Source organism: Dipodomys ordii, unplaced genomic scaffold, assembly GCF_000151885.1.
Source record: "Dipodomys ordii isolate 6190 unplaced genomic scaffold, Dord_2.0 Scaffold184, whole genome shotgun sequence".
In the NCBI taxonomy this organism is placed as follows: domain Eukaryota; kingdom Metazoa; phylum Chordata; class Mammalia; order Rodentia; family Heteromyidae; genus Dipodomys; species Dipodomys ordii.
The window spans coordinates 219,039-231,498 of record NW_012267400.1 but is presented as its reverse complement, the minus strand read 5'-3'; the positions used below and the strand labels follow the sequence as shown (position 1 = coordinate 231,498).

The window sequence follows — 12,460 nt, the reverse complement described above, 5'->3', positions numbered from 1 at the left end:
GGCAGGGTTAGCTGGAGGTTCAGTACTGGAAGGGGCAGGGTTAGCTGGAGGTTCAGTACTGGAAGGGGCAGGGTTAGCTGGAGGTTCAGTACTGGGAGGGGCAGGGTTAGCTGGAGGTTCAGTACTGGGGTTTGGGCTCAGTGCCTCATGCTTGCTAAGGCAGGTGCTCCACCACTTGAACCACCTCAGTCCCTATCAGGCAACTCAGATCTAGGTGAGGATGTCAAGAGGTTCTGATTCCAAATAAAGGAGGTACATATCCACCTTGGGGCCTTTGCACGGGTGGTTCTGTCTCCTGTGGGGGAAAACATCTTTCTAGATGTTTTTTTCTTCTTCTGCCAGTCCTGGGGCTTGAACTCAGGGCCTGGTCACTGTCCCTGAGCAAAAAAGGCTGGCACTCTACCACTTGAGCCACAGCACCGCTTCTAGCTTTTTCTGTGTATGTGGTACTGAGGAATCAAACCCAGGGTTTCATTCATGCTAGGCAACAATTCTACCACTAAGCCACATTCCCAGCCCCTCTTCCTAGATCTTTGTATAGAGTCTTTCTCAATCATCTGCCTTGGTTCAAATGTCCCTTCCTTGTAAACTTTCCAGTCACCTGTCCCTCCAATGCACCAATCCCTCCACCCATTCCCATTCTTGTCATTGATAATCCTGATGAGATCCTCAAGGACACTTGACTTTGTTGGTAATTCTTTTTACTTTTGTCAGTCGTGGGGCCTGAACTCTGGGTCTGGGCGCTGTCCCTCAGCTTGAAAAGCTAGTGCTCTATCACTTGAGCCACAGTTCCACACTGGTGCCACACTTCCAGCTTTTTCTGCTTATGTGGTGCTGAGGAATCGAACCCAGGGCCTCAGGCATGCAAGGCGAGCGCTCTACCGCTGAGCCACCTTCCCAGCCCCTTTTGTGGGTAATGTTCTATTCTCTCCATCAGATACGCTCCCCGATGGCAGGGTCCCCATTCTTCCCACTAAATCTCAGGACGTAGCCCAGTCCCGAGTGTAGGACAGACTTCATGTGCTCCAAGAGTCTTTGGGAAGTGGGGGAGACCACGGGGGGGGGCGATGTGAGCCCTGGACCCCAGCCGCGGCGGCAGGCCTCTCAGGACACGGTAGCTAAGGGAGAAGGGGCCGTGTCCTGTGTGGGGGCTGCGGGGCACCAAGAGGAACCACGACCCTGCAGAGCAGCGCCCGGCCGGCGACCTCAATCCGTGCACAGGCGGAGTCGGAGAAGATTGGCTCCTCCGGGCTCCCGTGGTACGGAACAGACGCGCGGACATGGCAGCACCCTCGGACGCTGGCGCCGGTCACGTGACCGGGGGCTTCCGGCCCGCCGCGGGCTCCGGAAGGAGCTCTTCCGGTGCTGGCAGAGGCGCGTCCGGGGCCGCGCGGACCCGGCCGGGAGCGGGGGGCGGATGGAGGCGTCCCCGGAAGGGAGGGCGCCCGCCGCGGCGCTGGCCGCCGTGCTGAAGCACAGCTCGGCCTTGCCGCCCGAGCGCGCCCAGGTCCGGGGCTACGACTTCAGCCGCGGCGTGGACTACCGCGCGCTCCTGCAGGCCTTCGGCACCACCGGCTTCCAGGCGACCAACTTCGGGCGCGCCGTGCAGCAAGTCAACGCCATGGTGCGGCCCGGGGGCGGGACTTCCTGCGTGAGGGGGCGTGCCCTCCGCGAGAGGCCCAATAAGGTGGAGGGGAGGCGGGGCCGGCCCTGGGGCGGGAGCGCAGTGCTGGGGGCGAATGGGGTCTAAGCGGGCGGCCGCTTCTCAGCCAGGGCAAAGCGCGGGGAGATGGACGAAGCCCGGGAGGGAGCCGGAGCGCCTCAGTCAGGAGCTCAGTCGCTTTCAGTGGACTTCCAACGGGGAAGAGGACTGATGCTCTCTGATTCCCACAGGGAACCGAATTGCACGTGTGCCCTGAGGTCGCCACTAGCAAAGGGGTAGGGGCCGCAGCGGGGGCAGGCCTTGGTCTCCGTGTCCTTGAGTGGCTAGAACCAAGAGTAGAATCTGGCTTCGGGGTCCCACCTGGGGTCCTGGGGATGGGGTCTGGGGCCTTTCTACTCAGATCGAGAAGAAGCTGGAGCCACTGGCGCAGCAGGAAGATGAGCACGCAGACCTGACTCAGAGCCGCCGCCCGCTCACCGGCTGCACCATTTTCTTGGGCTATACCTCCAACCTCATCAGTTCAGGCCTCCGGGAGACCATTCGTTACTTGGTGCAGCACAATATGGTAAGGATCGCATGGTGGCTCAATTATTGAGCAATGAAACTCATCGGTCATCTCCATAACATGGGGAGATAGGGCTTTTTTTTTTCTTTTTTGCTGGACCTAGAACGTGAATTCAAGACCTGGGCATTGTGTCCCTTGACTTTTTCCCTCAAGCTCGGTGCTCTGCCCCTTGGGTCACAGCTGAGCTTGGCTTTGTAGCAGGCTCCACACGGAGGGTCATAGGTGAAGGCTGATGTTTGGAGTCCTGCCAACAATGAAGGCCAACCTCACTGCTGTGTCTGCAGGTGGATGTGTTGGTGACCACGGCCGGGGGTGTGGAGGAGGATTTCATCAAGTGCCTGGCCCCCACCTACTTGGGCGAGTTCAGCCTCAGGGGAAAGGAACTCCGGGAGAATGGGATCAACCGGTGAGAGCCACAAAAGATATTGGGCAGAACTGGGCTGAGGAGGTCCCGCAGACTGACTCCCATGTCTCCTGCCCCCAGGATTGGGAATTTGTTGGTGCCCAATGACAATTACTGCAAGTTTGAAGACTGGCTGATGCCCATCCTGGACCAGATGGTTCTGGAGCAGAACACGGAGGTGACGCTGGCATGTTGTATGTGTATGGGAGTGGCGCCAGAATAGTGGAGTCAGGGCAGGTGTGGACTAAAACTCCCCCCCCCCCCCCAGGGTGTGAAGTGGACGCCTTCGAAGATGATTGCCCGTCTAGGCAAGGAAATCAACAACCCGGAGTCAGTGTATTATTGGGCCCAGAAGGTGAGGGCTGGGCAAGGGCAGAGTGAACCCCAGAATCTGAAAAGTAACAAAAGCCTTTGCTTTTGCTAGGCATTCCGTATGAGTTTGCTCACATCTTCCTCCTCTTGAGTCAGGAAGTGTTGTCACCCTAGTTCCACAGCTAGTGAAACCCTAGAGATGCCACTGGGATGGGAGCCAGGGCACCCCCTGCAGGCTTGGAGCTGCAGTCGCTGCCCTCCCTGTCCTCCCTCAGAACCACATCCCCGTGCTGAGCCCAGCGCTCACTGATGGCTCAATAGGAGACATGATCTTCTTCCACTCCTACAAGAACCCAGGCCTGGTACTGGACATCGTGGAGGGTGAGTGCTGGAGCCCCAGGGGAGTGGGGAAAGGACCCACTGAGACCAATGCCCAAGCTCAGCCTTCTCTCCACAGACCTGCGGCTCATCAACACACAGGCCATCTTTGCCAAGCGCACTGGGATGATCATCCTGGGTGGAGGTGTGGTCAAGCACCATATTGCCAACGCCAACCTCATGGTGAGTGGAGTGGTCCCTGCCCACTGTGTAGACATGGGGTCCAAGGCATAGGCCACAGCTGTGACACATACCTGTAGTCTCAGCTGAGGAGGCTGAGGCAGGAGGATTGCTTGGGCCCAGGAGTTTGATGCCAGCCTGGGCAACACAGACCCTGAGTGTAGTGTGGATTGGATGAGCCAGGCACTGGTGGCTCACGCCTATAATCCTAGCTACTTACTAGGCTGAGATCTGGGGATAGCAGTTTGCAACCAGTCTGGGCAGAAAGAAAGTCTTTGAGACTCTTTATCTTCAATTAACAGCTAGAAAGCCACAAGTGGAGATGTGGCTCAAGTGGTAGAGCAAGAGCCTCAAGCACAAGTTTAGGGACAGGGCCCAGGACCTGAGTTCAATTCCCCCTTCTCCCTCTCCCCCGGCCAAAATAAAAAAAAGCCAGATGAGTAAGGGGCAGAAATAGGCTTCCAAGAAACTGGTGTGAGCAGAGGCTTTGGGAAGGTGTCTGGCTAAGGCCCTGGGTGACTGAAGCTGGCAGTGAGCAGCTAAGCGGCTGCAGGGGGCCTGGCCAGTGCCTTGGTGTTGCTACAGGGCTTCTCTGGGGTGAAGCGCTTTGCTTTGCTGAGGTAAAAGGGGCCTCCAGCGCCCTCTGATGGCCATGAAAGGAACAGAGAGATGGTGATGGGATGAATGAACCAGGACCAAAGGTGGCACTGGAGGGGGTTGGGTTTGGAGGTTTTCTGAGGTAGGTAGAGCAGAGGGTTGTTCACAGAGGTGCGGTATCCATTAGGGTTTGATGTGTGCTTAAGACTGGGTCTCTAGCCGGGCGCTGGTGGCTCACGCCTGTAATCCTAGCTACTCAGGAGGCTGAGATCTGAGGATCGCGGTTCAAAGCCAGCCTGGGCAGGAGAGACCGTGAGACTCCTATCTCCAATAAACCACTAGAAAACCGGAAGTGGCGCTGTAGCTCAAGTGGTAGAGCGCTCGCCTTGAACTGAAGAGCTGAGGGACAGCGCCCAGGCCCAGAGTTCAAGCCCCACGACCGACAAAAAAAAAAAAAGACTGGGTCTCTATCACTTGAGCCACAGCTCCATCCACTTGTGCCTTTTTGGTGGTTAACTGGAGATAAGAATCTCAGACTGCTGGGCGCTGGTGGCTCATGCCTGGATTCCTGCTCAGGAGGCTGAGATCTGAGAATCACGGTTCAAAGCCAGCCAGGGCGGGAAAGTCCACGAGACTCTTATCTCCAAAAAACCACCAGAAAACCGGAAGTGGCGCTGTGGCTCAAGCAGTAGAGTGCTAGCCTTGAGCTGAGGGACAGCGCTCAGGCCCAGAGTTCAAGCCCCATGACCGACTCCCTCCCTCCCCCCTAAAAAACAGATGCAACCCTGTGAGCACCTGCACACAGATTGCAGGTGATCTTGTGCAGTTTCTAGCTTGCTTGTGGTTTGTGACTGGTCACAGATCCACTGTGGAATTTTCCACCATGGAATCTTGGCAATATCTTGGGTCTGAAGTGTTTTTGGATTCTGGGAACCACCAGGGCTCTTATTCCTCTAGCCGACCCTGACTCCAGGCTTCGTCAGATCTTTCCTGATGAGGGACTTGCCCCTCAGCCCCTCAGTGCTGGCTGACCAGGCCTGCCCTGCCCGGCCCCTCCCATTCTCTCCCTCCAGAGGAACGGGGCTGACTACGCAGTATACATCAACACGGCCCAGGAGTTTGATGGCTCTGATTCGGGTGCCCGGCCTGATGAGGCTGTGTCCTGGGGCAAGATCCGGATGGATGCACAGCCGGTCAAGGTAGAAGCTGGCTGTCTGGGCCCTGGGTTTCCCGGGTCCCCTGGCTTCCCCGCTCACCCTGTCTCTCTGCAGGTCTATGCTGATGCCTCTCTGGTCTTCCCCCTGCTCGTGGCTGAGACCTTCGCCCAGAAAGCAGATGCCTTTGCCCCTGAGAAGAAGGAGGACTGAGAAGAACCGGGAGGAGCCAGGAAGGCCACGCCCCTTTATTTATTAGTTTGTACACAAGCCCCTCCCAACTCCATGGCCCACACTGTCTGGGGAATAAATGGTCTCTGTTGGTGCTTCCGTCTTGGTCCTTGGGCTCAGCCCGCCCCATCCTCCACTTCAAAGGCCTCTTCCCGCCAGCACTGGATGCTGCCCCCCATTGCTGTTAGCAGGCAGGGCTCTGTGGGGTGGTATGCCAGCGACTGTACCACACCGGGACCCACAGGCAGGGTCAGCGCCAGGGCACCCTGGGAATCAAGGAATAGTTAGCAGTGGCCAGCTACCCCACCCCAAAGCTCTCAACCTTCAAACATGGACCAGACCAGACACCCCCCTCCAGCGCCCTCTACCTCTGGGCCTAGGCACTGTCCTTACCGCTCCATTTGCACAAGGCTTGCATTCTAACACTGGAGCCATAAAAAGCCACTTCTGGGGTTAGTTGGAGATGAGAGATTCTCACAGGGGCTTTTCTGCCCCAGCTGGCTTCAAGCCTTGATCCTCAGATCTCAGCTTCCTGACTAGCTGGGATTACAAGCCTGAGCCACCAGCCCCTGTTAGCAGTGCATATGTTTAATGTAGCACAATAGATATCACAGACACAGAAGCAACAGGCCAAATGACTATGGACTGCAACTTGCAAAATTTTGAGCATATAAATATTTCTATTTTGGTCTGGGAAGGTGGCTCAGCAGTAGAGTGCTTCCCCCTTGCATGCATGAGGCCCTGGGTTTGATTCCTCAGCACCACATAAGCAGAAAAAGCTGGAAGTGGCGCTGTGGCTCAAGTGGTAGAGCGCTAGCCTTGAGCTGAAGAGCTGAGGGACAGCGCCCAGGCCCAGAGTTCAAGCCCCACGGCCGACCAAAAATAAATAAAAAGAAAGAAAAAGATGGGTGTGGGCCGGGAAGGTGGCTTAGTGGTAGAGTGCTTGCCTAGCATGCACGAAGTCCTCAGTACCACATATACATACACACACAGAAAAAGCTGGAAGTGGTGCTGTGGCTTAAGTGGTAGAGTGCTAGCCTAAGGGTAGTGCCGAGGCCCTGAGTTCAAGCCCCAGAACTGGCAAAAAACAACAAGAAAAAGATGGGTGAAGGTGGTTCATGCGTGTAATCTTAGCTACTTAGGAGGCTGAGATAGGAGGATTGTGATTCAAAGCCAGCTCCAGCAGGAAAGTACCTGTGAGACTCTTATCTCCCATGAACCACTTAAAAACTCGGAGTGGTGCAGTGGCTCAAGTGGCAGAGGACCAGCCTTGAGCACAGAGATGCGAAGAACAGCCCTGAGTCAAGACCCACAATGAATTAAAAAACCAAACAAAAAAAGGCAGAACACAGCCACTGGCCTCCAATCCCCCCGATCCCCATGCGACTAACCTAAGCGGGGATGGCCTGTCCCCAGCCCAAGCGCAGGCCGGGGCTGGCGGCCACACCCGAGGACACTCGGGGATCAATCAAGCGTGCTGACCTCTCTGCCATCCGCTGCCCTTGCCCAGGGGTCTCTTCTTTCTTGTGGCTCAGCCTGGTTTCGTGGCCCTATCTGACCTTCATCCGGCTGCTGCCACTTTCGCAAAGTCCTGTTTGGTACCAGGGCTTTACCTCAGGGCTTTGCTTGTTCAGCTTGCTTGCTTAGTTGGCACTCTACCGCTCCAACCACACCTGCAGCCCTACTTTCTGTTGACTAATGGAAGATAAGAGCCTCGGGACCTTTTTACCCAGGCTGGCTTTGAACCCTGATCCTGCCAGGTCTCATCCTCCTGACTAGCTAGGATTACAGGTGTGAGCTACAGCACTGGGCTCTAAAGTCTCGTGACTGGTGTATGTGCCTTGCCTCTGTGTCTCCGCATATGCTATTCCCTTTGCCTGGAATGCATTTCCGGCTCTGTCATTCCTTTTGGACCCTATTATTCACTCTCCTCAGACCCAGGCTGGCAGGGCTGGCAGAGGGGCTGGGGGGGGGGGAGTTAAGGCTCACCTCCACCAGGTCCCAGAAGTACACCTTCCCATCCTCAGAGCAGCTGACCACGTGTGTGTCGCGCTCACTCAGGCAGCAGTCCAGCTTGTACTCTTGGTTCTTGTGGCCCGTGTACCTGGGGTGGGCGGGACGAGGTCTCGGTGAGGACCCTGGGCTGAGGGAGGGGAAGGACCCCAGCACTGTGCAGACTCACTCGCCCAACAGCTCCCCGGTGTCTTTGTCCAGAAGCCGCAAGGTGGAATCCAGGCTGGACACCAGGATGCACTGCCCGTCCCGGCTGAAGCAGGTGCAGGTGATGGGGCCTGGAGGGAGGACAGGATAGAGGGGGTGAGGCTGGGGTGCCCCTGGCCACTGCACCATCTCCCCTGTCTGTTCCCCAAGCCTGGGCCACACTCACTGCCCACATAGTCTGAGAAGAGCTGCCCCATCCTCAGGTCATAGCGCCTCACGCGGCCGTCCACGGAGCTGCGGCAGACGGTGGGCCAGAAGGCCAGGGTTAGTTCAGGCAACGGGGTTGCTCCTCTTCTAGCCCAGCATCCTGTGAGCAGGGCCGGCCCTGCTCTTCCCGTGTAGGACTGGGATTTGGAGGTTCTGGTGCGAGACTCAGGCGCAACATTACCTGTCTCCGAGGATCTACAGCCCCCTTTCCAAGCCCCTAGGGCCCTCCTCCATCCCCCTTCTACAGATCAACTGCCACAAAAGCCCACCCTGTGAATCTACCTGCAGATCAAAGATAGCTGATCCAGGGCTGGGAAGGTGGGCTCAGTGGGAGAGTGCTTGCCTAGCATGCATGAAGCCCTGGGTTTGATTCCTCAGTACCACAGACACAGAAAAAGCTGGAAGTGGTGCTGTGGCTCAAATGGTAGAGAGCTAGCTTGGGACAGCGCCCAGGCCCTGAGTTCAGGGCCTTTCCCAGGACTGGCAAAAAAAAAAAAAAAAAGCAGAGCTGGGTGGGGTGTAGCTTGCTTGGTGTTAATGAAGCCTCATGATCCACCCCCAGTGCTTCCCCCAAAAAACAAATCAAACAAAACACTGCATCTGTACCAAGTGTGTAGATGTTTTCTTTGTTGCTAATGAGAATTGTCCCGTTCCCCCCAGCCGAACGCACGTCTTGATCTCGAGTGCTTGCTCTTCCCTCAGTTTTACACTAGGTGGCACCCTCCCCAAGCTTTGAGTCTCCCAACATCACAGGGCTTGGGCTCACCCCACCAACCCTACTACAACTCTCTAAAGTGCCCCAAGAGAGCTTCTCTCGTGCCTTCTCCAGTTCCCTTGGTTCTTATCATCACTGCTTCGATTGCGTTAGAAGGAACTTCCCTCTCATGCCCACTGAAACTGGCCTGCTGGGGGAGTCGCTCCTGAGGAAGTTTAGATAACAGCTTGGTTTCAGTTAGGTGATATGGAATTTCAGTGTGGTCAACTTGTGTGTGCGTGTGTATGTGTGTGTGCGTACAGGTACTGGGTGCTGTCCCTAAGTTGTGTGTGTGTGTGCGTACAGGTACTGGGTGCTGTCCCTAAGTTGTGTGTGTGTGTGTGTACAGGTACTGGGTGCTGTCCCTAAGTTTTTTTTTGCTCAAGACTAGCACTCTACCACTTGAGTCCCAGTTTTGACTTTTTGGTGGCTCACTGGAGCTAAGAATCTCATGGACTTTTCTGCCTGGGCTGGTTTTGACCTGTGATCCTCAATCTCAGCCTCCTGAGTAGCTAGGATGACAGTGTGAGCTGCTGGCACCCAGCTTATCGGCTGTATTTCTTTCTTTTTTTTGGTTGTAACCGGGGTGGCCTATGATTTGGGACTGACTATCCTGCGCTAACTTACCCCCTTCTGGGGTTACAGGCCTGGGATGTAGCTCCTGGACAGCCAGAGGCAGCTTCTTCCACTAGGAGATCTACAAAGGCCTCCTCAAGTGTGCAGCATTCTCACTGGGGTTTGCAGGCTGAAAGCAGACAAATGTGCAGTCCAAGGAGCAAGGTGTAAAATAACTCTGACAAGAGCCATCGCTTTGTATTTAGCTGGCTATACTGGACCCAACAGCCTAGGCTAAAAAACATCAAAATGATACAACTTTGGTGGGGGGGTCGGGGAGGATGGGATGGGAAGGGGAAACAAAGGAGGAGGCTACAATGCTTGATAAGAAATGTACTCATTATCTTACCCATGTAATTGTAATCCCTCTGTACAGTATTTTCACAATAAAAAAGAATTATAAAAAAAAACAAACAAAAAAAAATCAAAATGAAGCAAGGTGCTGGTGATTTGAGAATCAAAGTTCAAAGCCAGTCTGGGTGGACAAATTCCAGACTCTTATCTCCAATTAACCAGCAAGAAGCTAGAAGTGGAGGTGTGGCTCAAGTGGCAAGTGCTAGCTTTGATCAAAAAAAGCAAAGTGAATGCAAGGAGCATATTCTTAGAAGAGGAACACAAAGGCTCAATGCCGAGCCCTAGCACCTGAATACACATAAAGGAAGTTGGCCACATTGAAGTTACACATTACAAAACTGAAACTGGTATCTGAACTTCCGAAAAATCAGGAGAGGAACTATGGCCAAATTTCCCCCAGCAAGCCAGTTTCAACTGTCTGGTAGAGAATTTCCTTTTTTCCCTTAACTCTTACACAAAAAGGTAGTTATGGTAAGCACTTCCTTTCCTTTCATTTATTTAAAAAAAATAACATACATAAAAATTCCGGGCCAGGCACTGGTGGCTCATGCCTGTAATAAGTGGTAGAGTGCCAGCCTTGATCAAAAAAGCAAAATGAACCAAAGGAGGATATTCTTTCTTTTTTTGTGTCGGTTGTGGGGCCTGAACTCTGGGCCTGGGCGCTGTCCCTCAGCTCTTCAGCTCAAGGCTAGTACTTTACCACTTGAGCCACAGCGCCACTTCTGGCTTTTTCTGCTTATATGGTGCTGAGGAATTGAACCTGGGGCCTCATGCATGCAAGGCAAGTGCTCTACCACTGAGCCACCTTCCCAGCCCCCAAAAGGAGGATATTCTTAGAAGAGAAACACAAAGGCTCAATGTCTATGTGCATCTGATCATATAAAACATAATATTTATCAAAATGAACTCCAGGAAGTAGAAATGAGGGTTTTTCCTTTGTTGTTTCTTTTCTTTTTGTCTTTGTTTATCTGTCTTTGGGAGGGTATGTGGGGAAGCACAGAAATGAAGGGACGATGGGTGAACAAACGCAGCAGTGGCACTCAACAGACACTATGTGGAAAATGAACTACACAACCTCTGAATGGTGATTGGAAGTAAAAACTTGGAGAGAGTACGGGAAGGGGTGAGACTTTGTCCAAAAAGAAATGTATGCCAAGCACTGGTGGCTCATACCTGTGATCCTAGCTACTCAGGAGGCTGAGGTCTGAGGATTGTGGGTCCAAACCAGCTTGGGGAGGAAAGTCCAAAGACTTATCTCCAATTAACCACAAAAACAATGGAAGTGGCGCTGTGGCTCAAGTGGTAGAGCGCTAGCCTTGAACTGAAGAGCTCAGGGACAGCGCCTAGGCCCAGAGTTCAAGACCCCCATGACCACCTCCCCCCCAAAAAATGTACTCATTATCTAATTTATTAACTGTAACCCAGGTTTCTAGGTACACTATGCACTTCTAGGATCCCATCCATCAGCTTTATAAGATTGAAGAAAAAACAAAAACAAGAACAGTTTGGGAAACCCTGACTTTAAGTCTGTTCTCTGCCAAAAATGGGGCCCAAAACTTTTTTTTTGGCTTGCACTCAGGGTCTGGAGCTTGCTAGTTAGGCCCGCCTATTTTCTCAGCCACACGACACTCTCCCATCATCCAAATTCAGGGCCTTCTGTATGCCACCACCAGCCCAGGTGCTTAGACTCTAAGCACCGAGAAGCGATTTGGTTTCCAGTGGTCGCCAGGGGTGGACAGAGGCCCTGCACCCACTCACCCTGCCAGGACCTCATGGTCTGACACCTTTACACTGGATACGCCGTCCCTGGCTTCGTCCAGCTTCTGCACGGGCTCGGGCCTCCTAGACCGGCAGTCCCAGCAGCGGATACTGGAATCAATAGAGCCTGGGAGGCCAGCATGAAGGTGGTCAGGTTAGGGGTGCTGGACAGCCTCCTGCTTCCTCCTACCAGGCCTCAGACTTACCCGACAGGATGACTGTGGCCTCTTCATTAAACTGCACCGTGTTCACCTTCTGAGAAACAGACATTGCTACTCAATAGGAAGTAGGCGTTGGAAGACAAGGCTAAATATGGGTCCCCAGAGGCGCAGGTGGCTCATGCCTGTAATCATAATCCTAATTACTTCAGGAGGCTGACTTGAGGAGACCAGTGCTGGCAGGAAAGTCCTCGAGACTCTTATTTCCAATTAACCACCAAAATGCCGAAAGTGGGGCTGTGGCGCAAGTGGCAGATCACTAGCCTTGAGTGAAAAAGCTGAGAGACAGCGTCCAGGCCCTGAGTTCAAGCTCCAGTACCGGCAGAAAAACCAATAAAACAACACAGGGGTCCAAGGAGTAGAGGGTCGCAAGTGAGAGGTTCCCCGTGACCGGCCGTGCGGACAGGGACATCTGGGGACCGCTGTAGTGGATGTCCTGGGCACCACCCCTCCGCCACTCCCACGCTCAAGAAGGCCTCCCGCTGGCGCTTACCCCCGCGTGGCCTCTGAATTTGCGCACGACCTGCCCAGAGGCCACGTCCCACAGCACCACCGCCTTGTCCCCGCCGCCGGAGCAGAGATGGCTGTTGTCAAAGGAGCTGGAGACCAAGAAAGGGGTCAACGCCGACTTCCGATCGCTCGCAGCCTCGGCGCCCGCGTCCCGGGGCCTCGCCCCCAGCTCACCCGGCTGCGTCCAGCACCTCGTAGCCGTGACCGCTGTACGCCCGCAGCAGCGTCCCCCGCAGCGGGTTCCACAGCTTCAGGGTCTTGTCGCTGCCGCACGTCAGGCAGTAATGGCCGTCCGCTGGGGGACATCAGGCTGGGGATCAGCGGGCCGCGCGCCTCGGGGG

The 12,460-nt window shown here is 54.7% G+C and overlaps 2 protein-coding genes across 2 annotated transcripts in view; one reads left to right on the top strand and one right to left on the bottom strand.

Annotated features, from left to right (window-relative positions):
- The first annotated feature begins 1,386 nt into the window (after window positions 1-1,386).
- Window positions 1,387-5,578, top strand: Dhps (deoxyhypusine synthase). The gene is made up of 9 exons (XM_013034240.1): window positions 1,387-1,624; window positions 2,064-2,228; window positions 2,513-2,634; window positions 2,713-2,809; window positions 2,900-2,986; window positions 3,219-3,324; window positions 3,401-3,504; window positions 5,172-5,297; window positions 5,370-5,578. The coding sequence occupies exons 1-9, from the start codon at window positions 1,418-1,420 to the stop codon at window positions 5,463-5,465; spliced, it is 1,110 nt and encodes a 369-aa protein (XP_012889694.1). The 5' UTR covers window positions 1,387-1,417; the 3' UTR covers window positions 5,466-5,578.
- The window catches only part of Wdr83 (WD repeat domain 83), an 8,429-nt gene continuing 1,445 nt past the window's right edge, over window positions 5,477-12,460 (bottom strand). The window contains exons 2-9 of the mRNA XM_013034239.1: window positions 12,294-12,414; window positions 12,103-12,208; window positions 11,598-11,646; window positions 11,392-11,518; window positions 7,870-7,937; window positions 7,666-7,774; window positions 7,473-7,587; window positions 5,477-5,749 (exon numbers count right to left, since the gene is read on the bottom strand). Coding sequence (XP_012889693.1) covers window positions 5,600-5,749; window positions 7,473-7,587; window positions 7,666-7,774; window positions 7,870-7,937; window positions 11,392-11,518; window positions 11,598-11,646; window positions 12,103-12,208; window positions 12,294-12,414 — 845 coding nt within the window. The 3' untranslated portion in view covers window positions 5,477-5,599. The remainder of the gene's footprint in view (window positions 5,750-7,472; window positions 7,588-7,665; window positions 7,775-7,869; window positions 7,938-11,391; window positions 11,519-11,597; window positions 11,647-12,102; window positions 12,209-12,293; window positions 12,415-12,460) is intronic.